General features: G+C 40.8%; 1 protein-coding gene across 1 annotated transcript; it reads right to left on the reverse strand.

Annotated features, from left to right (window-relative positions):
* Window positions 1–816: 816 nt before the first annotated feature.
* LOC121090028 (cytochrome P450 2U1) lies at window positions 817–16,190 on the reverse strand. Its single transcript, XM_040597959.1, has 5 exons — window positions 15,716–16,190; window positions 9,851–10,483; window positions 5,407–5,568; window positions 4,246–4,413; window positions 817–3,815 (listed from the first exon to the last, which is right to left on the reverse strand). Exons 1-5 carry the CDS (start codon window positions 16,149–16,151, stop codon window positions 3,637–3,639), a joined length of 1,578 nt encoding a protein of 525 aa, XP_040453893.1. The 5' UTR covers window positions 16,152–16,190; the 3' UTR covers window positions 817–3,636.
* Window positions 16,191–24,243: the final 8,053 nt, after the last annotated feature.

Here is a 24,243-nt window from a genome sequence, read left to right on the forward strand (position 1 = left end):
AAATGAACTGTACCTTTACGTTGAAGCGAGAAAGCAACTAACCAATAATAAGTGGGTGTAGACTTTAGGCAGAACTAACCAACTTCACTGTATAAATACCTATTGTGAGTACAACTAAGTGTGCAAGTTAGGAGGAGCGATCCCCCTTGCACCTGGTGCTGCAATAAACATACCTGCTTTGTAACTTATCCTGAGCCACCAGGATGCAAGAAGCAGGATTTCCACATACAGCTGCTGCTCCCCCACACGCACGGCCGCTCACACCCGCTCCTTCCCTGCAAGCACCTCAGTTGCCTCCTGCTCAGCACTCCCCTCCTGCGTGCAAAGGTTCTCCTACCTCTCCCTGGGCCCCCTCCAGGCCAGAGGCCCCAGCTCTCTGCCCCCCACCCCAGGGTCTCCCTGGGCACCCCCCCTCCTCTCTGCCCTCCACGCTGACCCCCTCTATACCAGGAGTCCAACAAATACACCTTGACTCTCCCCGCGACTTGCTTTCCCACCTCATTCCTCCTCAGACTGCACATTTCCTCTTAGGGACAAGTCATTCGTCCTTTTTATCTTCCTCATCCCTCCCCTCCCCTGTTATTCTGAGCAACAGTGTTTCTAAAACATGCTCTTTCCATCATTTGATCATGACATGCCTGGCATTGCATTTTCCCAATCTCACTTTATTCCTCCACCTCCTTACTCCTCATCCAAAAATATTTTGTAACATCTTCTCACTCAAAAGCTTTCTTTGTAAGATGCAAAACACCGCACACCACCAGCTTAGCCAACAAGTGGAACTCATTAAAATGACTATGCCAAGCTGTCAAGCACTTACTTGGGAATTACTTTATTAAAAATAAAATTACACTGAAGCAAATTCTGAAGTAATTTTTAGAAATAAGGATATTTTCAGCATTCAGAAAAAACCATCCACTTTTATAAACACACATTTTTCAATAAGGCATTTGAGATGCTTTCTCTGCTAAAAAAAGGGGAGGGGAAGGATACATTTAAAAAGACAAACCAAATCTGCTACCACTTTACTTACCAAAGATGGTAACACACTTTTAAAACCACAAACATTTTGTTGCTTTTATGCTTTTGCTTAGTTACTTTCACAGCATCCTGTGAAAATTTCAGTGCATCTGGAAGGCATGAAAGGAACTTTATTGTCAGTTCCAACTGCATCTTGCATTCTGGCAGACGCTGACATGGTTGCACCTCCACATCAGTATTTTTAGCTTGTCGCATCATGCAACATTTGATTATAGGCATCACCAAAAACCGCATTCTCGCAGTACTATTTGTAGAAGGGTAATTTTTGAAGGATAGTTTTCAAAGGTGACATTTTAAACTAAACCCAGCAGGCAAAACAAGGACAAATATGTAAAATTCACATACTAGGGGATTAAGTGAATTGTGTCTTCTTTGGAATCTGTCTGAAGTTCTTTTCAAATGTGTCCTCATTGATTAAAAGGACAGGTATTTCACATACATGATCAGCCACACACCAATATTATGTTGCTTAAAGAGACATTTCAACAGAAAGATAAATATTATCAGCACTTAATTTTACTTTTGCAATTAAGCATACACCATTTCAAGGATTTCCAGACAAAAATCCCAACTCTCCAGAATCTATTTATTCATTGGAAAATACAAAGTTAAAGAAATAAGTGCTTATTACTCTAATACTCAGCTTTTAGTGCAAGTTTACTAGCATTGCTATTAAACTCAACTTCTTATTGTGCTATGCGGTTTTCAAAAATTTCATACAAAGGAAAAATTTAACACGAGCATGGGGCAGCCTATAAAGTCAAAAGTTAGCCTATATAAGAACTGGAAGTTCTCACACAAACAACATGGTCTGACCAACCAAATACATAATTCAGAAATTAAGTCACTCTGTTATCCAAAACAGGTAACAGAAAACCTCAATCTAAATCCAAAATAACTGTCTTGCAAGTCTTTGCTAGGTACTACCTGGCTTTTAAAACTTCAAGTTAAAAAGTGACCCAACCAGAGGTTAATATAAAGCTGAAGAGTTGACTGTTCTTTCACAATTGATGTTTAGTTTCTGTTGTGGAATACCCAATTCCACTCTACAGTCAATTACACATTCCAGTCTTGTAAATTAGATGTTAGGAAGACTGCTAGTATTCTCCAGATCTCCAATGAGGGAGGTGAAAAAAAAAAAAAAAAAAAAAAAAAAGTCCTTAAAAGAGTACATATGTACTTATTTCACACAGTATGAAATTCTGCTAGATCAAAAGGTGTATAGAGATTTAAGGCTGTTTAAGGACAATTATTTAAAGGTTAAATTGCTACATGTCCCCCAAAAGATTGCTTTCAATGTTTGAGAGAACTTTCAAATAAAAGGCAAGACTGAGTGCCCCCTTCTGAAACACCTAACAATAGGTTTCCTTGGCAATTGGCTTGACAGGGGTAAACAGCACTAACATTTTGCACGTGAGAAAAGTAAGGTACTGATACTGTATGAACTACAGATCTTTTTACTCCATATGGAAGATAAAAAGATAAAACCTTTATACTCAAACGTCGAGTTTGTCAGGTTACCCATGTTCCATGCCTAAATGTATAAGGCCTACATCTGTAGCGCCATATTGATGCCGTATTTGAAGTAAGCCTCGAGTTCCCAAAGCCAAACAGGCTGTGGCAGTACTGTCCACACTACCTGCAAATGAAAAACCCGAGTTCAATCCCCCGCTTCAGGATTATGCACATAGAGTTTCCCCCAATGAGTGGGCTTGTTGGTCTCATCCACACTGCAGCCATGGCTGATGTGGGGGAAACAGTGAATGCAAAGCGGTAGCACAGATGTCATCTTGAGTATCTGTTTGGCACCAGAGAGAACAGACTTCTGCTGTTTCTTGTTAGGGAAATCTGCTTTCATTTCTATTCTGAGATAAAACATCTGCATCCAGATGCTGCACACTCCTTTCATGTTAAGAACATGGTATATCCAAGGATTTATTTGGCCTCCAAGCCTAGGTTTTCAGAGTTGGTACCTGCTTGTTTATAGTGAGCCCTGACAGTCAAGAATGTTTGGATCCAGGAATCCAGACTGAATCCAATCTACACCTATGAGTTACTCACAAGAAAAAATCCTTCAAGGATACAAGAAGTGTCATTTAGTCACTTTCCAGAAGTATCTGTCATTATTTAAGCTCAGTTATGTTTCTTTACACAGAAAATACTAATACCCTCTCATTTATTAATCCTTTTGGCATTAAATGATATCCTTCAGTCATTTGGTAAAACAAGTGTTTACATACTGCTTTTACCAAAATAACAATTACTGTTTTCTAAAGCATTAACAGATGTTTTGGACCATTCTCCCATAATTAATATTTGACAAACTGACAGTAATAGCTTATAGACAGAGGGGTTATGTCCAGCAAATTTTAATATCAAATTGTGAACTACGCTGTCTGTTCATTAGTGGAATGCAACAGCTGACCAAAAAAAAAAAATCTTCTCTTTCCAGAAGTGTAAATGGATCATTTTCACTGACTATGAAAAGCCTATGCAGTTGGTGTTTTTCTGGAAAGTAACAAAATAAGCTGGAAACAAAATAAAGCTACATTTTAAAGCGCAGTATTTCTTTGTTTAATCTTTTTTGGTGCCATATCATTTCTTCAAAGCTATTATATTGAATGGACATGGAGCTAACGTTAGACCAAACCTTCCCTCCATAGATGGTTGTGCAGCATTTTCAGGGTACAAAAAGGTAAAACTCTGCATTAGACTTGCAAAAATTAAGAACAGCTCCATTTTTGCCAACTGCTCTCCCATGCACACACGTTTACCTGAAGAACAGTTAGAAGAGACATATTACTGGTTTTGTACTATTGATCCATTTGTTAACACACATGCAATTCCTATGCTAGCACAGCACAAACAGAAAAGCTCAAGTTACTATCAAGCTATGAACTCCAAAGCTTTGGTCTTCCCTATTTGAGTCTAAGCCTTTCTCAGCTGCACTACTACTACTTCATACTAACAGCATTTACACCAACAGCAAAAGTATTCTCAGAGCACAATTCATGATTTCTCCTTCCTGCCTGGCAACTGGAGACTTCAGGAACACACCCCGTTTTGCAAGTCACCAACTCTAATAATAAAACAAGCTCTGCAGTTGATCCTACGTGCAACTTCCACATCTCACTCCTTCAAGGCTCTACACTTGAAACACCACCAGCCCCCTGACCAGCTACTGACTGCATGTGGATATCTTACCCATTCCGAAAGGAATGAACGCCTCTTTCTTAATTAGCTGGCCGTTTTCATCCAGAAATCTTGATGGTTGGAATTCATCTGGTTTCTCCCAAATGTTAGGATCTCTGTGTACTGACCACAAGTTGGGCACGATCACACTGCCCTTAGGAATAGTATATCCCTGGAGCACTTTAAACAAAAGCACAGAGACAGAGTACCTCACAATTACTAGAAGTAAACACAGGAGACTTATACTATTAAGAAAACGACTACAAAATGTCACAAAAAATTATACAGATCCCTAGCTGCGGGCTGCAAAAGTAGGAAAAACTTAAGGCAAAGGGGATCTCTGCTAGCCTGCTTGAGTCAGAATCGTGCAGGCCAGTGAAGCTGGAAACCCAGCAGCTCCCCATGGGGAAAAGGTAGCAGCAATCATTAGAAATGCACTGTGCTGTATGAAACTGCTGTTACCCAGCTTCCTCTCATTCCTGTGCTGTCACAGAGCCCCACCGCAGTGAAGGTAAGGAAGAGGGATAGGTTTTGAACTGTTGTCAAAAAGGTTTTGAAGCGACTAGTCTCATTTCAGCTTGCTGCCCCTCACTGTCCTGCAAGCTAAAACGTCATAAAAAGCAGATCAGTTCAGCACTGGGTTTGAATGCCAAGTATTGCCACCTCCCACTCACTGTAGCCAGTGTTCAGCTATGTTTATGGAAACATACACCCAACAAGAGGGCTTGGAGAAAGATATTTACTATTGTTTTCTGTAGAGGCGGAGCTCAATGGTATAAGCCTTTCGAGCGTTAGCAAACCAATTGCTCCAACTTGGTGTTTTCAGACCTTTGTGTCAGATGGCTAAAAATGACTCTGCTGTTTCAGGTACAAAGGTGGAGTCTCAGCTGCCAGCTATCACTAAGCACATCAGTCAATACAAGCTGACCTCCAGAAAAGAAACCACTCTAAATTAGAACACCTCTAGACGGTAGGTCAGACATGCTGCTTAAATAGAGGCATATCAAAGAGAGGCATATCTCAAGGCCGCCTGCTCTCTACAAATGGCATTTTACATATCTGGGTTATACGTATAATACATAAATGAAGTCTTCGTAAATTCTTACTAGATGTCCCATCAGATCTCCATCCACACAACAAACGCTGTATTATCAAGTCTCTACAAATGCTTACCAGCAGTTTCTGAGGCCATTCGAGGAATAGAAAGGGGAACAACTGCAGTCATCCTCTGCACTTCCATAATGGTTGCCTCCGTGAAGGGCATTTGAGTCTTGTGGGTAAGAGAGGGAACTTTGTCACGTCCTAGAACTGCTTCAATTTCTGCATGAACCTTCTCTATTCAAAGGGAGCAAGAAAAAAGAAAAAAATATAAAAGATACACAATATGTGAGAAGACATCATCTCAATTTCACTTGCCTATGCTTCACTGTTTACATAGATTTGTCAAAAATGGCTACAAGGCACGTGATTCCTAGCTGAAATAACTACATGAACATAAGCCTACAGAACGGACTCAGTTAAGAATAAAACAACCAAGCGCAATCTTGACGTCAAGAGTAAAGCTACTGAGATGACAGACATTGCTAGCACTTTGGTACTGGAGAAGTACAGAAGTTCTGTTCCAGTTCCAAATGTATTCATAATCTTAGTTTAAGAGTTTAACTACACAGTGATTAGAATGGTGAAAACATCAAGCTTCTGGCCTGCATTAAAAAAAGGAACAAAAAGAGACTGCAAGCAGTGTGTGCCTGAAATGGCCTCTGTCCCTGGGGAGGTCCAGTTCTCAGAACCAGGAAAGGTGGTGAGGAGATGGGAAAGCTTTTCATGGAGCTGCTTTCAATACTTCATTCTGTAGTAGGAATTCTGCCGCTGTTACTGCAAGCATTGAAGCCATTTAACTTGTTCTTGCTACTTCCTACTTTCTGTTCACAAAACCTAAACTCGGCTATTTCCCACTTCCCCCAAAAGGAATCAGCACATGCTCCTTCCCCCACACAGCCCTTCTGCAGAGGAAAACCAGAAGTTAATGAGCTTATCTCTCGCCTCATTCACATGAGGCACAAAGTGTCAAGATATTTGTTTGCCCCTTTCTTCTCCCTAAAGGCTCAACATAGAAGTAATTCTCTTCACTGAATTTTCTGAGATACGAGATTTGCTTCATTCATATACAGGATCATGTGCCTTTTCTTCCAGGTAACTTGGAATATGGCTACACAGCAAAAGCCAATCCTGAAAGACATGACCTCAAAAGTAGCTTTTAATCAAAAATAAGTCAGTTTTCATTTTTTACCCTTGATATCCTGACTATTTTATGGTTTCTTGCTTGCCTTGCCCAAGCTTCAGAATCCAGGCTGCTGATACTCTTGAGTCTTTGCCCTTTTCTCTCCTTAGCACCGATTCAACGTTAAATAAAAACTCAATGCAAAAAAGTTTTCCTGTTTTCAGGGAAACATTCAGAAATACCCTGCCAACTGTGTTGAACGAACAGTTGCTGCCACCTATTGGATTTGCGAGGAAAACAAGTTCTCACATGAGGAACAGAGTGAAAAATACCTCACCAGCAGATTTGCTAACGACGCAACTCTCCACCTCCTTTGTGGGGTTTTGCTACTTTTTTAATGACACATTATAGCCCTGTACTCAGATATGCACATCCACAATAATTTAAACGAGTTAAGTATTCAATATAGAAAAAGTAATTACGGAGACTGTCTCATGCCAAATGTCACACCAGCGTTTCATCCTGAGCAACATTTCTTTGGAGTTTGTAAAGATGTGTGGAACTACACAGAAAGCAGCCAAAGTGCTGCTCACATTACCAACTGCAAAAACATCGACTTTGAGAGTTCTCCGCAAACAGCATGTTGTTTGAACTGCTCCGCTACATTTAATATATTTAAAAATATCACAGATCATCTTAAGTCAAGGACCAAAACCAAGTCAGGGAACAGACCAAACCAAATACTCCCCACTGGCTCCCTATATGCACGCACGCACACACATGCACACACCCAACCTTACAGCAGCCTTCAAGTACCTAAAGGGGGCCTACAAGAAAGCTGGAGAGGGACTTACTACAAGGGCATGTAGCAATAGGACCAGGGGGAATGGCTTATAAACTGAAAGAAGACTGATCTAGATTAGATACAAGCAATAAATTGTTTACTGTGAGGATGGCTGGACACTGGCACAGGCTGCCCAGAGCAGCTGTGGATGCCCCATCCCTGGCAGTGTTCAGGGCCAGGCTGGATGGGGCTCTGAGCAACGTGCTCTAGTGGAAGGTGTCCCTGCTCATGGCAGGGGGGGTGGAACCCCATGATCTTTCAGGTCCCTTCCAACCCCAACTGTTCTATGATTCTTTTTCCATGTAAAAAGCAAAACTGGCTTTCCACAGGCAAATAACATTCTTTCTCATTTTTCTCGCTGATAGCCCTTCATTTGTCTTTCTGTGTCTGCAACATTTGCTATGGCTAAAAGTTATGCAATTGAGGTATTTCCTTTAGGGGATAAGAGAAACATATTACCAAGAAAAGAAAAAAAAAAAAAAAAAAGAAGCCCATACATGACTCCCAGGCAATCAGGATACATAAAGAATGGGATACTAGAAGTGAGAGAATCACACTGCATAGCTAAGTGATACACTCTGGACTACTGAGCTTATTTATATTGTTTGACAACAGCCACAGCATAAGGAGAGGGGAAATCAGAGAGGCAGTAAAACTGTTAAGAGGTCAGAAGAGAGAAAACTGACTAGCACATACTCGGGACAGTACCAGGCAGTAGGGAAAGGATTAAAAAAACACCACCACAAACACAGACCTCTTCTAGATATCATCTGTGTTATTTAGAACATAATCTAATTCATGTAACTGCATATCAAGTCAAGCAGTGGTAACACACAACCATTAAAACCAGAAGAATCAGCCTATGCAACAGAATTTATTTTACATTTGTCCCTGGTGGACTCTCCCATGTACTGGACTGATGCCCTATTTTGCAACCGTTGCTCAACAATTTGGTTTACTTTGTGCAATAAACTATGATCTTGGCCTGTTTAAAGAGATTATTTCAGAGATAGGTGCTGTAAACAAGTATCTATTTGCTTATCTGCAAAGCAGCTGCAGCACATGTAAACCTCAAAATCTCAAATACCTGATAAAAGTATTCCAATTTTTATTGTTCTTAGATAACTTCAGGTTTACCCTTCTTCATCCCAGGTTAGCAACAAGTCTGAGCAAAGGAGTGGTCTCCTGGGGACTTGTTTTACTACTATGAACTGAGGCAGAATTACCAAAGTAGAATCTGTCCATCCCGCCAAGGTTTCCAATCTGCATATACCCAAAAATCTTTCTAGCGGAAATCAGTTGCTATGTAGAACTTCAGGAGAAGCTGCTAATAAATTAATTAATTGCTTAATTTTCATCAAATTCATCCACCTAAATTTGTTAAATAGCACTAAAGAAAATGCTGGCTTTGCAACCACGTGTACTGTAACAAGACTCCATACAGAAAAATATTTAACTAAAATTCATTTTAAGTCTTAGGTGATAGAAATTTATCCTAAGAAGTCCTGAAATACAACTCTAGCAAGTACTATTTTAATATTGTAACCTCTCCAACACCACTGGTATTTTTTTATACCCACAAAAATCTACAAGTCATTTTCTAGAACTCTGTCACAAACAGGAACCAGACCATAGCACCATCACATAATTTGGGTTGCAAGGAACCTCTGGAGGTCATCTGACCTAATGCAACTCTGAGGGTAGATCAGACTTCTCAGGGTCATACCTCACAGAGTTTTATTTTCCTAGTATCTGATCAGAATTTTCTTGTTGTAGACTGTCTCTGCTGCTTCTCCTCCCTTCACTGCACACCTGAGAGGAAACTGCCTCCATCTTCTTAGCATCTTCCGATCAGTTAGCTGTAAACAGCATAAGGTCCCTCTCCTCAGTCATCTTTCCCTAACACCAAACAAGCGCAGTTCCTCCTGCCTCTCCCTTGGGATCATGTGCTTTATGTGTCTTCCCCACCCTCATTATCATCAACCTACCCAACTGCCATGACCGTTAAAGATTGACGGGAGAGAGAGGCCTTGCAATGACACTGACCAGCTGGTGCCATGGACTTCTCTAAGTCCAATTTGCTTAAGCTGTCTCTAATTTGATCTTCTTCTACAATGTGTTTCACTTCCCCAGACTGCTGCTAGGCTCCAGAACCTCCCTGCTCAGGGAGGCATAAAAGCAGACCTTACCACTACACATCCCACATACTTTATATCACTACTATAGGCCTGGAGTGCCACGGTTGCCAAAGCTTTTGAAACATGCTAAGGTTCCTGGAATTGCTTGGAAAAAGATAAAGTTGTCCCAAAACAGAAGAAATGCATAGACTAAAGGACCATTTAAATAGTTAACATATAGCACTAACCTAGAGATCATCATAGCAGAGCAGGAGAGAAGATGTCTGATTACATATAAACCTTTTAAATTACACGTACACATGTACTGTTTGCATTCAAAATGACTTCTCTGTTGTCACTGTTTGCTTCTGTTTCTGAACATCTATCTAGACCTTTACAGTCTGGAATAAAACAGCAAAACAAAAATAATCTTACCTTGTACTTCTGGGTAGAGAGACATGTAGAGCAGGCACCACAGTAATGTGTTGGAAGTAGTGTCTGTGCCTGCGATGAAAAGGTCACCAATGATAAAAAACAGGTAGTCTTCATTAAAACTGCTCTCCTTGTTGTTCTTTTCCTCCTCCGCGTGGATGAAGTACATATCAATGAAGTCCCTGGGATTTGCTGCATCCAGTGTATCCCTGTGCTGTGCAATTATTTTCTTTAGAAAAGCAGTAATATCTAATTCTGTTTTCCTAAGTTCCCGGAAAGGCCCAAAGGGAAGGTAGTACAGCCATGGGCAGATATTGACCAGGATCATATAGCTGTTCACGCTTAGCTCTAGCGCACGGGCCATGTTTTTCAGCATCGTCTTGAACTCAACATCTTCGTAGTTAAAACGCCTGCCAAAGGCCATGGAACAGATCACATTGGATACTGCGTTGCGAATGATTGGAAAGGGATTAAATGAATTATTTCCATGCTTCAGCATCTCCTCCTTTATAAACTTCAGCTCCTCAATGATTTTAGGCTCTAAGCTGTGTCTTCCCACTCCAAAATGACGCAGTGTTGAGAGGGAAAATTTCCTCTGTTGCTTCCAGACAGGGCCATAAGGTGCAAAAATAACACCTGGAAGAGAAAGGGAGAGTCTGAAACAAAAATTCTCTATTTTCAAGAAGAAATAGTTAGACTGGCCTACAACCCAAGAGCCAGAAGAGAGGGAAACAACACATGGCAAGTTTGTCCCAAGCACTGGGCTAGGAGCTAAAGGAAGAACACAAAGTTCTTTATAATAGCTTTGGGAAATCCTGTCCTTCCTTTTCCCAACCAGTGAAATGAATAGAACAGTCACACCAAGAGTTTTATTAGTCTTTGCAAGACAGTAATAGATGGAGAAAAGGTACTGTAGATGCTTTATTATAAATTATAACAATTTCATAGGAACGGTTACTGTAGGACATATCTTAACTATAGCCTTTCCTCCTCAATGTCCTGAGACATTAATTACTTCAGCAAAGCACAACAGAAGATACTAAAACACTTCCCCCTTCATTTTAAACAAACTTCTCAATACTTTTTGCATGTGTACATACTTCTATTACAAGCAACGTTTTTCTTTATTCTATAATCAGAATACAGCATAGGCATGCTGCAAACAAACTGGGAAGGTGAAGATGGATTCAGAGCCACCTGGCAAAAACCTGCTTGATTTGCATCTCAATACTTTTGATGCCTCCAGGCACATGCTCTGCATGATTGTGTCATTATGAAACATCACTTAAATTAACTCCCTTAGCTTCAATTATAAATATTGCTCACTTAGAAACAGAAACATCTCTTTTGTTGAATTAACAGACCACCCCAAAGATATCAGGGTAACAAAATACACAACCTTATATTTCTAAAGGCACTTCATAGTTAACCTGAGAAAACCTAAAATCATAAAAACACGGGCTAGTTGTGCTTTTGTTCTTTTAGTAAAGTGACATCACATCTGTTTTCTTCTGGAATGAAACAGTTACTTTATAAAAGCAACATCCATCATTCTGTCAACTGAAAATCTTAATGTTAAAATTAAAAGAAAGAAATGGCCATAAGAAATTAACAATAGAAAGATGCACCATGTTTCAATGCTTAGCATTACCTACATTTCTATTATGACATAATGCTCATAGCTCCTAATGCAAAAAGGAGAATAAACAAATAAAAAATCTATAGCTAGAAACAGAAATCCGTAGATCCGTAAACAACTACCCAGAAGGGCCTGCAATACCAAAGGTATAAATAGTTCAGCATAACATAAAGCTGGTAATGTTTGTAGCCAGATATTCTGATAACATTATCTACTCACAGTAGTAACAACAAAAGAAGAACACAAACACATGACCTGGTTTCAAAACCCCTAAACAAAATAAGCAGAACATTACGAAGAGTCAGAAGAAGCTGAGAATCAGCTGAACTTCATCTTCTCTGCATTAAGACATTCCTTAGGAAATCTATTCAAATGTCTACTCCCTGGCACTTTAAAAATGGAACCAACAACTTTGCAGATTCCCTTTCTCAAGTAATGTTTCCTCGTAGCACTGGTGTCCTCAAGTAGGTAGGGTAGGTGAAAAACCAGGCTTATTAGGGGCTGCATTTAGTCAAGAACCAGCCTGGGTTTTCAAGGTTTGTGGCTGGGGCGTGGAAAAGAATGTGCATTTCTTGGAACAAAACAACATTATCGCTATTTCCATCCCACAAGAAGTATCTCTAGAACAGACTACACATCCACAACCTCTTCCCCTTTCTGTCATTAGGAAAACTAGTTCTAGGATCCAAATACCTTCATAAAAGAAAACAGACCTACTGTCCTGAATGTAAAAAGACTCTCCTAGCCACATGGGAAGGCCAACAGCAACAACAAACCTCCCTGCACGCAGACAGCCTCTCCAGCAATCCTGCACTGGGCACAACTGCATGGCACAATGCATTCTGAAGTCCCAAAACCCCAAACTACGGCAGAATACTAATAATTGATTTGCAAATTGGGAAAGAATAACATAGGAGACAGATTAAGGAGGAAGATGAGCACTAAGTTAGAATAGAAAAGAAAGAAAAATGACAACTACTTCACTGCCAGGCAATAATAATCAAATAGTACTCCACTGTTTTCAAAGAAAATCTCTGCAGGACCTGAAAAGTCAATGTACGCAGCACAGACAACTGTATTCTTAAAAAAAAAAAAAAACAAACCCACAACAAAACATACCCAACAACAAACAAAACAACCCCCCTGAAGATAGTAGAATAGATTCTGAAGCAACATAACCCCAGAATAACCAGGCCTTCATGCTCATTAGAGAGGACTAATTTCTATGAACTGATAATGAGAACCTCTAAATACAACCAACAAAGCAGCAAATACACAGAAAAACAGAAAGTTGTTTGGTTTTTTTATACATGAAAAAATTTTTATACATGAAAAAATTCAAATCCTTATGGGATCAACTTCTAGCAAAGGCTAACTCCCACTCCAAATTTCTCATTGGTTTAGCGTTGCTGCAGTAGCGGGAACATCGACAAACACAGAATTCACAGCATTTAATAACATTTAACTTCTGTATTCTCAATGTCCGCATCTGAGTGTGCACTGGGCAGGACTATAAAGGCAGGTGACTACTCAAACTCCATCTACTCCAGAGATTAAGTCTTTCCTACCTCTCACAGAGAAAACAAAAATGTTTTACTAAAACAAAAATACCAAAACCTACTTTTTCCCTCCAGTCTAGTATTTCTCTTTCTGCAGGTGTATGTGCAGAAGCCTTCAACTAAGAACTGACTTCTCCTTGAAGCTCTCAGTGCACTTCTCATCCAGCCAAGGGCGCCTCCCTTCTTTGCTACTCAGTTGTTATAAGTGCAGTGGTCGCTATTTCCAATTCCCCTACTTGCTCTCCCCAGGGAACAGTATTTTATGTGCATCTTACACACAATAGAGCCACACACAGCTGAGATAAGCCCTTCTTTCTTCCATAACTACCCTGAGCTGACCTGCTAGGTATAAGACAAAACTACAACAGAAAACATAGCTTAGAAAATAACCCCAGAAGTTTACACCAGGTAGTTTGTTTACAGAATGAAGATGTAGGAATCGAAATGGATACTTACTGACTCAAAGCGCTCCAGCATTGTAGTACCCAAGTTGTGAGAAGTAGACCTGAAGTTACACAGTCATCCTGCTTTTATCTTTTCCTTTCCTAGTACATACGAATGCAACTGTCGCTGCTCTGAGCAGCAGTGAAGCCTCACCCATGAACTCCTGAAACTAAGCGGAGACTCTCAGATCAAACTTAAAATTTTGAGACCTACAGTTTGAGTGTTGTAACCTATCCACCTCCTCCATGAACTACACAAAAAAAAGAAATACTTGTTAGCCCAGAGCTCTTATGGACAATATCTGAAAACTGAGTTTAGAGATTTACTTGTACCTATACCATAAAAAAGAAACCCAAACCCACAAAGCTTTCAGAAAACACATACTGCTCACCTCTTACCCCAGCGGTTCTACAGCAACTGCCTTCCCAGCACCACACATGCAGCACCGCAGAGGTTCAGTCACCTCCTACATGCCACCACTAAACCAAGACAGCCCACTGAGAACAGCTGTGACTTCCAATAGCTTTGGGAGAACCTCCTTGCATTCTTGTGTGGGCCAGGCAGACCCACACTGCCCATATCCACTGACTTTTCCCTTTGTGTAGTCAAAACACATTACCCCTGCGGTTCATTCTACAATACTCACATCTGCAGCAATTCTACCCGCTGCGCCAGCTAACATAAGCGATACATAACAGCTACATACATTTTACGGACATCGGGCCAATCCTCATGTAACAGTCCTCGTGCCTGAGTGCAGCTATGGTGACATTCCAGATAAAACTAAATGTAAAGCAACCTAAAGTCCCTGTCACGCTGCAACGCAGGCAGGCACAGCCCCTGCACTGGGCCACAGCACATTCCAGACAACAGGCTCCTGACACTTACAACTCCCCTGGAGCATCCACCAGTGGAAACTGCTAACTGCCCTAGCTACTCTTGTGTCACCATTTTCAAAAAGTCTAACAAAGAACTGTGTGCAGAAAACAAGAAACATAAAAAATTCACAGCGTTCAAGGAAAAAGAAATCCACCACTGATAAAGCCTGAACACACGGTTTTACAGCACTGCTAAAATTAATCTAATGTCTAATTGCTCTTCCCCTTTCCTCCCTTAGTCTTTGCTAAATGTACCGCACTAAATCACACATGGTAACAACTACGTACCAGTAAGATCTGTCCCAGACCAGTATCATTAATCATTTTTTTATCCTTTAAACTGATTACAACAATGGTATCTGATTGCTTTTTAATAAACCCTACCTAGGTTCCTTGCTTGCCTATTATCTTTACTGGGGTAGTTTTTGGTACCGTAAAAAATTGAAGATAGAGAGTTTGAAGCACTTAATAGTATTTCCTTGCTCTCCGGGGGAGGGGGGGGAGCAATGATAAACAAGATTCAAAATACAGTTAGCACATTAACAAGCCTCCTGGGCTACACCTCCTAAACTGAAAAAGGAAAGGTAATATTCCACAAACACCAAGGTCTGTAACGGACCTGAAGACTAAACATGAAGAAACTCCAACTGCGGTACTGCCACCATGTGTTTAACCTCTCTGTGCCCTTTTCTTGCAAAATCTAGTGAACTCTCCTTTGACCTATTGAAAGACACTCAAATATGCTCAGTAACTTTTGACAAGCTGAATAACGCACCTGCAAACATCCCAGCAAGGGCAGCCCACCCGCAGGCTGCAGTTGCCAGCCTCCTCAGAAGCCTGCACGCTGCCTCGGCAGGGGCTGGGGACACGCACAATTTCACGCCGCTACCAAAACGTTTTGCAGTCTTCTCTCCTGATACAGCTGGAATCAGAAACCAGCCGCTAGCTGACAGACTAGCTGCTCCTCAAAGCCCTGCTCAAACACCATTCCTTCCCCTGTCGACAGAAGCGAAGGGGCCAGGCATCTTGGTGGCCGTGCGGTGGCCTGTCGCCGCGCTGCCGGTGCGCCGGGATGCTGCCCGGTGCGCAGGGATGCTGCCCGCCCGCCTACCGCAGGGCGCGCTTCTCCCCGCGTGCCTTCTGTCACCGGCTGGGCCCGGGGCACGCAGGATGAGCAAAATGCGAGCAGATGGCCCAGCCTTGCAATTCCCAGCGCCTGCTTCCCAACGCCGGCACCGCAGCCACGACAGCCAGCGGCTCCAGCTCGATCCTCTCGCCCAGCATCGCCCCGGCAGCCCCGCACCCAGCCAGCCCCGCCAGGCCCGGCCGCCCCCCCCCGGGCGCTTACCCTTCTTGCGGGTGATCATGAGGACGATGGGGACGGAGGGCCGGTCGCTGAACACCTCCGCCTTCTGCACCAGCGCCTCCCGCACCGCCCCGAAGGTGTTGAGGACGATGAAGGGGCGGCTGCCCACGAAGAGCCGGAAGACGCTGCCGTACATCTTGGTGAGACCGGTGAGGAAAATGTGGGGGGAGAAGGCGGGGGACCCCCGGCCGCCTCCCCGCCCCTCCACCGCCCACCTCCTCAGCAGCGGCGGCGGCAGCAGGGCGAAGGCGAAGTTGCCCACCAGCGGCCAGGGCGCCGGGCCCGGCGGTAGCCCCGGCGGCGGCCGCGGCCGGCGCAGCAGCCAGTAGCAGCCCAGCCAGCACAGGGCCGCCAGCAGCAGCTCGGTGGCGGTGGGGGCCCGCAGCAGCCACGTCCAAGCTCCCGCAGTCACCCCCATCCCCGCCGGCGGCGCCGCGCCCCGCCCTCGCCCCCTCCCGGCGCGTAGCGGTTTAAGATGGCGGGGGCGGGCGGGAGGCGAGGCCCGGCGGCACCCTGACCCCGTCCCCGCCGCGGTGTGGGCGGGCAGCGGCCCGCCCCGGGGCCGGGGCCACCTTGAGGTAAGCGGGAGGAAAAGCGGCCCGGGGCTCGGGGCTGTTCTCGCAGGCCGCTGGCGGCGTGGCACAGCGCCCCGCACCGCGCCGCCCGGTGACACGCCGAGTCCGTTCTTGCAGGGGGCTGGGCTGGGGGTGAGTAGGGGCTGGTTTTTTGGAGTTTGTTTTTTTTTTTTTTTTTTTTTTAAGGGGGGGGTGTGGGGTGTGTGTGGAGGGCTGAGCAAATGTAAAAGTTTTCGTTAGAAATCAGCACGTACACCCAGCTCGTACAGAAGCGAGTGCCCCTCACGCAAGCAGCTGCTGTTCCCGGGGTGGGGAAGGGGAGGCGGAGGGTCCCTCTTCCCCTTTCCGAACACAGGAGCCGTCACTTCCAGGGAGCACACCGGAGCGCTCTGCTCTCATAAACAAGGACTAACGTGGCAGAAGGGCCCAGCTCTGGGTTCAGGAACTGCTTGGCAAATACAGAAACTGCAGGGAGGCTCCTCGGAACTTTAGAGGAAAGATGGCTTAAAATTATTATTTGCAATAGGGAAGGATAGGAACTAAAAAAAAAAAAACAACCACCCCACAACAACAAACCACCAAACAAAACCCAAAACAAACCCACCCACCCCCAGCCCGCTAACTGGTTTTGAGGGTCCGCCTCCCCGAGAGATACAGCTTAGGGCACTTCCCACTTCCTCCAGCTGATCAACAGCCTCAAAATTAATCCCTCCACAAAGGGAATTAGGTGTTTTAAACTACTGCTGCACGGTCTTCCAAACCATGTGCAGCAGCATCGGCCGTTTCAGTAGGTGCTCTTGATACTCCCTCAACAAGACAGAAAAGGCACAGTGGGCAAAACCAGAAGTACACCACCTTTAAAGTGACCACCAAAAAAATAAAAATGCAAAGAACAAGTTGTGCTTACCCATTAAAAATATGTTAGGTGTGGGTTTTTTTTTTTAATAGTTGAACATTCAGTAAAGATACTGACAAATGGCTCTTCAAATACTGGCTGAACTATATTAAAAAGATTTTATTGCAATTACACAGAAGTTACAGGAATTTCAGAAATACATAGAGCTTCAAATGGTGAAGGTCAGTTTTCTTCCAAGCAATTAAGGCAACTGGCTGCAATGTCTCTTTAATATAAACAAACAGCAAATGGATATTTTACTAGCCATGGATTAAACAAAGTAGAAAAAACTAAGATCACAGATTTAAATTGGCAGAACAGAATGCAGCTTTTTTGTGACCATATCTGGCAAAAATGCAGTGGTTAATTACAGCATACAACAGTAAAAAAAATGCATCTATTAGAAAAGTACAGAAAAAAGTCAGCTGAAAATTTATCTGAACAAAAGACATTTTAAATCTGGGTCTCAAGGAGAGTTTAAGTTCTGCACTTAAGCTAAGCTAGTCAGCACAGCTGAAACCCATTACTCTTTTTGCTCATTTTCTTTATAGAAGAGTAATTCAGCCTCACTTCCTTCTCAGTCTAGTTGAGAAGCAGCATTAGATAAGGAAATTCTCTCCTTGCCTCCACATGCAGTTGAAAGATTGGCTTTAAGTGGCACATGGCCAATTCTAGGTTGCCCAACAATTACATTTCACACTAATTTTGATAAAAATGAAACTACTTTCCCATTTTTAAGTGAGTTTGCTGATGAAATGTAAACTTTACTCTGAAGTATCATTAAGTGGATGTTTCTACTTAAAAATAATGGAAGCTATTGCAACATTAGAGCCAGTCTTTCCAGTTGAAATTATAGAAATAACCTCTTCTTAAAGCATAAAATTAACAGCAAAATATAACCAAGCACTTTACTAATATTCTGTATACCACATATAACTACATATACAAGTTTTAGCGCTATAGTGCTTCCTTGGAAATCATTGCCTCCTCTGTTCTAGTATGAGTATAATAATAAAACCCCAACATAACAGTTAAACCTGCACTTAAGGAAAGCCCATTCCTGAAACTATTTTGCTCTAAATTATGTAATCAAAGCATTTGGTGACTCTAAATATGACAAAACCTCCATGTAACAAGCAAACACGCAGAGTGAAGACTCATTAAAACAAGCGTTAAAAAATATAGTTCAAGTTAAGTCATTTTTCTTTAAAGATAACCAAGTTACAGAATTAAGGCCCAAGCAGAAACATTGGAAATTTAACACAGTAAACTCTCAAAAGCAATATAATATTCATTTCTCAAACTTTATCTTGGTCTTTGAATCCTATCGACACTTAACTGTTGACCAGTTATTTTATGTAGTTGAGTTAGCACCCCTTCTCTTCAAGTGTGGGCTGTGTTTTATATATGCTTTATTTAGGTTTGCAGGCAACTTCGGGATTTTTATTTTCACAGGCACTTTATTCAGAAAAGATATTCTCTTTATTAAGAGAATACTGAAAATATTTGAAACTTCTGAGTTAGACTAGTGCACTGACAAACATGTTCCTGTAACTCACAGCAGATGCTAATGCTAAAAATCCACTCACGTCACAAGTGCACGTCACATGCTTACAAAGGTTTTGTTTTTGCAGGGCACTTAAGCATACAGCCATTTACCTGTTTTTGTAAATATTGCCTTTTTTTGTAAATTAAAATACAACCCTTTTTCTCTGAAGCATCTAGTAATTAAGATAGGAAAGCTGTATTTCAATGTGAGTTAGAACTGTTACGGATGAAAGAGCCTTGAAAGGTAGAACAGTCAAGTGTCCTACTGTAAAAGGAAGTGCTGAGACAAGTAGCAAAACACAATACAGACTACTGTTACTAGACTATCTGTCTTCACTCAACAAAAAACCCACAGCCAGCCCTGCTTTTATTCTAGATGGTCGGTTTGTTTCTGCTTTAAGTTACTGTAGACCTGTAATATTCTTTGCACAGACACAGAAGTTCCATAAAATAGATCTCAGAGAAGCCTGTTTATTTCCTGAAGTACTAGCAACTGATGCAAGAGAACTTACAGTATATGAAAGATAGTAGTTTAGTGACCAAAACTTCAGGTTGCAGCTACTTTAGAGCACAGAAGTGTGCCACAGTGTTATCCAGACTGTGCTCCCTTCTACACTCACCAGTGTGTACCTGGACACGGCACTCTGCATGTTCACGTGTCCGTAGCAATACTTATGTCAGAGTTGGCTATAGTAGCATTTCCAAATGTCTTACAGACAGATGCTTTTACAACTGCAAGTTGAGAAGGGGCCTTTAACAAGAACTAAAGGCTTTGTATTCTCTATGGAGAGAAAGCATAGATACTGCTGCCTGAAAAGATCTGGAAGTGCATTGCTATTATATGCAACATTGAATAATAACCTGGGGACCAAAGACACAAGATAGTTTTTCATCTGAAGAGAAAGTTGCCTGTGAAGCTTTACAACCAAGCTTGGAATAGCAAAGTAATTTTCTAAGTCTAAACAAATCCTAGTTTAAGGCTCTTTCATGTATTTTTATGATGTCCTACTATGAATTGCCTTGATAATTTTGTCAGGTTTCACTTCTGTTCTTCAGATATGTTTATGTGGTCACGTTCCTTCACGAGCTAGTTTTTCAGAAGTTTTAGCAAAAGATGGATCTACATAATCAGTGTTCTCATACAGCTTTGTCGATTTCACATCCTATCTCCAAGGCTTCAATGATGATGAAGCCAGGTATTTTTTTTCTTTCTTTTTTAATTATTAGCCTTAATCCTACCCAGTACAATTCTTGTGTGTTAGTTTCAGAAGATTAGCTACCCTAAGCATGTATGAAAATTTAATCCTAGACCCATACACATTCCTAACAATTTCCTGCATTAAAAATACTAACTATAATATTTTTCAGTTTTTACTGAAACAAAAATAAAAAGGGTCATTTATATAAAAAGCATTTGGAACAGTTTTAAAATGTAGAGAAATTTTGCTTTATTGAGAAGATGTCACAACAGCTTTCCTTAGTGGTTCAATGGGTAAGAAGGGATTATCAGCTCCTGATAGTTTTTAAGAGTTCATTAGCACCATAATGGACAGAGGTTTTTGATTTTTAAAGATGTGTGTGGTCACGTAAGTAGTACAAAGTATTTAATTTGTTAGTAGACAGGCTGACCATAAAAAGTTTCAAGTTTTATGTGCTGAGTAAACCACATAGGACAATTTCTTTAACATGTTTTTACCAAATTCATGGTCAACAGTGCAAGTGATCATGACAGATAGCACCTTTGGAGAGAAAAGCTACAAGATGCTCACATTATTGCTTTTTTTAAAGTACAGCTAGTGCAATAGCTTTTTTTTTTTAAACACAGTGAACATAGACAACACCTTACAAATCAGAATTCTTGTATCATCTCATAGTGTACAGCAAACCACAACACTCAGTTGTCTCCACTTAACCAAAATTGCTGACATGCTACAAAAAGTGTCATCCTGAAAGTTTCGCAACATAAAAGCTAACTCTTGCTAATTATGAGCAATTTATGTAAAAGTGAGGCCCAATTTGCAAACATTACTAGAAACTAGAAAACAGTACAAAATATGTTTAAGTAGTATCACTTGTAGTGTTATGCTTTGCAGCATTTGCAGAACTGGACCCTAAAGCTAAATAAAAAAGGCATGTATTAGCTCTTTATCATGCAAGCATTACAGCATTCCTATATTACCATTTAGAGTTCCTCAGCAGCTAACACTTTTTCTTGCCTAGTTTTTCCCAGGTTGGATATGTAGCTCCAATTAATGTACAGAGCTACAGATTCAACCTAGGAGAAATCACGCAAGAAAAGCTGTCAGCCAGTGAGAATGAAACCACATTGCAGTTAAAAGCAACTGTGCCTGTACTGTTTTTACAGAAACCTTTAGAGTTCTCAAAATCACATGGAAAGGAGAACCACAGCCATCAAACCATTATTTCCTCATTTACTTTCAGGTTCCTTGGTGTGACCCTGACTTCATAAAACTGCCAGAATTTTATCTTTTTTACACCTCACACATGCTTTCCTGAATCAGGAAGATAAACACAAACAAATGTTCTAAACATTTAAAGAGCAAGAATTGATTCCTGAGATAAGTATGCACTTAGAATGTTAGGTTTTGTACTTGAAAATAATTTCAAGTTTCAATTTGTGCAAAGATATGTCTGATGAGAATACGTTCTGGCTTTAGTGTTAGTTTTGGAGCCTTCTGAAATGTAAATCCTACTCTTCTGTATTGAGCCATATAGAAAAGGCAGTTAATAGAAGCAGATGAAGTAAGACAGGAGCCCAAAGCAGCCTAGGCTCAAGTGTAAAAGCAGCATTCTAAGTGGCAACAAACTATGAAAAAAGTGGAATGCAAACCCAATTTTTACAGAAGTAACAAAGCACTGATAATAAGTTACTCAAAATGAAAGAGAAGCTGGAGTTTAGCAATATTGTTTAAGGTCCATAATACAAACAACTCACTGGTGGAGGTAAAAGCAAGCAGGCAGATACTGATATTCTTTATATTCTCAGTAGTCCTACCATCTCTAATTAAAAATAAATAATAATTTCAAAAGGAAAACAGACCCACTCATTTTAGATGCAACTCACATGCTTGAAGCACCACCAGATTATATACTCCATTGAATTAGAATACTGCTGTCTGACTGGTTTTACAGTGGTCTGCATTTTAAGCCACTTTCTTAATTTTCTGGTTTTGGAAGTGATCTTCACTGCACTTTTTAGCTATTGCCACCTTTGGTACTGTGCTCTCAGTCTGAAAGGAGCTCGAAAGGACAAGTGAAGATGGCTCACAGCCTGCTATGTAAGTACAACCTAGTTTATCTTCCCAGAGAAGCCTCTGTGTACTGCATCCAACTTTGTGTATGCCAGAGAACCTCTCTGCACACACGTGGGTGCATGGTGCCTGGGTCCCCCAGCTGATCAAGATGCTTTTACTTCAGACTACTTTCCGACCAGCTTTTCTTTTAATTAAAAAAAAATAACAATCAGCAAAAGTCACCTCCAAACTTTTCAAAGTTATTTGATGAAAATTAATCTGAACTGGCACAAAGGATATTCTTTTGTAATAAGTCTTTAGAGTTTCACAAATGCTGACCTCCTAAAGACCTTACTTTGCAGAGGGCTAACACAAAAGCTGGAATTATTATATATATATATAGCTTGAAAGAAGAGTATTTCTGCTAGAAGAAACCCATGCATAGAGGCTTTAGGCACTGTAGTAAATGGAAAAAAATGTAGATCCATTGTAATTTACCAGAACTAAATCCAGTTATGACTAACCATACTGCAAATAAGGAACAAAACCACTCGCTCATCTAGGGGAAGGACTGGGCCAACCAATACAGAATGATTTGAAAAAGAATGAACACTAAATATAATAATATAATACAGCATCTTTTTTCCACTGTGGTATGTAAAAGACTACCTGTAGAATGCAGCGGATAGAATTTGAATTCAAAAATTCAAACAACTACTTCCAGCAAGACTGGTTTGCCCTCTCCTCCTACCTGGGTTGTTTCTTTAACTTAAAGGACAGCCCACAGCAAAGAGCCACAAAAAACGAACTTCTTGTAGTATTTAATAAACTCCAGGTCAAAACCAAGTCAAATCTTCCTGATTTTAAGCGCTAATTTTCACCAGGAGAGAAAGAATCCTCAACACCAGTATTTTAGATACACACTGGAGACCACACAGTATCATTACTTTACCTTAAAACATCATTCAGGTATTTAAATGTTTGTTAGGAAAGATTATCTGCCCAAATAAAAGATGAGTTCAGAACCAGAACTTTTTCCTACAGTATTTAAATTGCCTCTACCTATCCTGAATTTTTTATGTGCATCTTTCTGGGTTAAGATGTAATCAAGTGGTTCAATTCATAGAAACGTGAGCCAGCTAGAAAAAACATATCGTTCTTGTTTTAGAAGCTGTTAGTGACAGCCTGGAGGAACAGCTTATGAAAATTGCTAATCATATTAAAATATTTTACAATCTCCAAGCATCACTATGTTGACTTTTATTTTTATATTGTAGGTTATAGACAAGAACTAGCACAGTCCATAGCACAGACACACACTGGTACTGTAGAATTAAGTGCTTAATACTGCCTGTTTCCTTATAGGATTTACAGCACTATTACACATAAACAATTTAATTCTACATTACTCAGAAGTTAGGTGTAGTTTTAGCTCAGTTCTGTGTAAAAAGCAATATATGATCACCATCTACTTAAATGGTTTTTTCTTCCTTCCTTTTTCTTGTCACTACTAGAATAAAAGCCTGTCTTCATTCTCAGTTTCTCAGCACAATTTTTTTTTTGGACACTGGGAAGCACCACAGAGTAGCATATGAAGGGTAACTTATAAGCAAAGTTACTTTAGTGGCACACTAGGATATTTTTCTTGTGTGCACTTCAGCAGCAACACTTATTTGAAAGTTATCCAACAGCAGTATTTTTGAGTAACTTTTTTTTAATAACTGAATTAAAGACATCTATACCAGGCATTGTAAAATCAAACATTTACATTCAGAAGTGTTCAATCCCACAGTATCACTCTAATTTTGTGTGTCTATAGAAGACTTCTAGGTGATGCCAAAACACATACTTGTCGAAAATATCAAGATGATTTAAAATCTGCCAGTTAAGAACTATTTCAGTACATCTGATAAGGTTGTGTCCAATGAATCTTTAAGACAGTATTTTTTAAAAGTTAAAAAAAACAAACATGGGAAAGTTCATTTAAATGGGAAGACTTCACCTTGCACTGCAGTTAATTGATCTGGCCTCTAGAAATGGAAATCATACTTCATATCTACTGAAGTGAGAAAAAGGTTTTGTGTTAGTACCAGACAACTATGGATAAATTGTCTAGCCAGATACTAACAATAGGAGAAAGCCAAAGTTTGAACAGATTCTGATTTAAGATACAGATAAGTAGATTTTCAATAATCTAAGAAAATTATCTCTTAAAATACTTCCCAGTTCTGTGTCTGA

This window comes from Falco naumanni, chromosome 1, assembly GCF_017639655.2.
Source record: "Falco naumanni isolate bFalNau1 chromosome 1, bFalNau1.pat, whole genome shotgun sequence".
NCBI classification, from domain to species: domain Eukaryota; kingdom Metazoa; phylum Chordata; class Aves; order Falconiformes; family Falconidae; genus Falco; species Falco naumanni.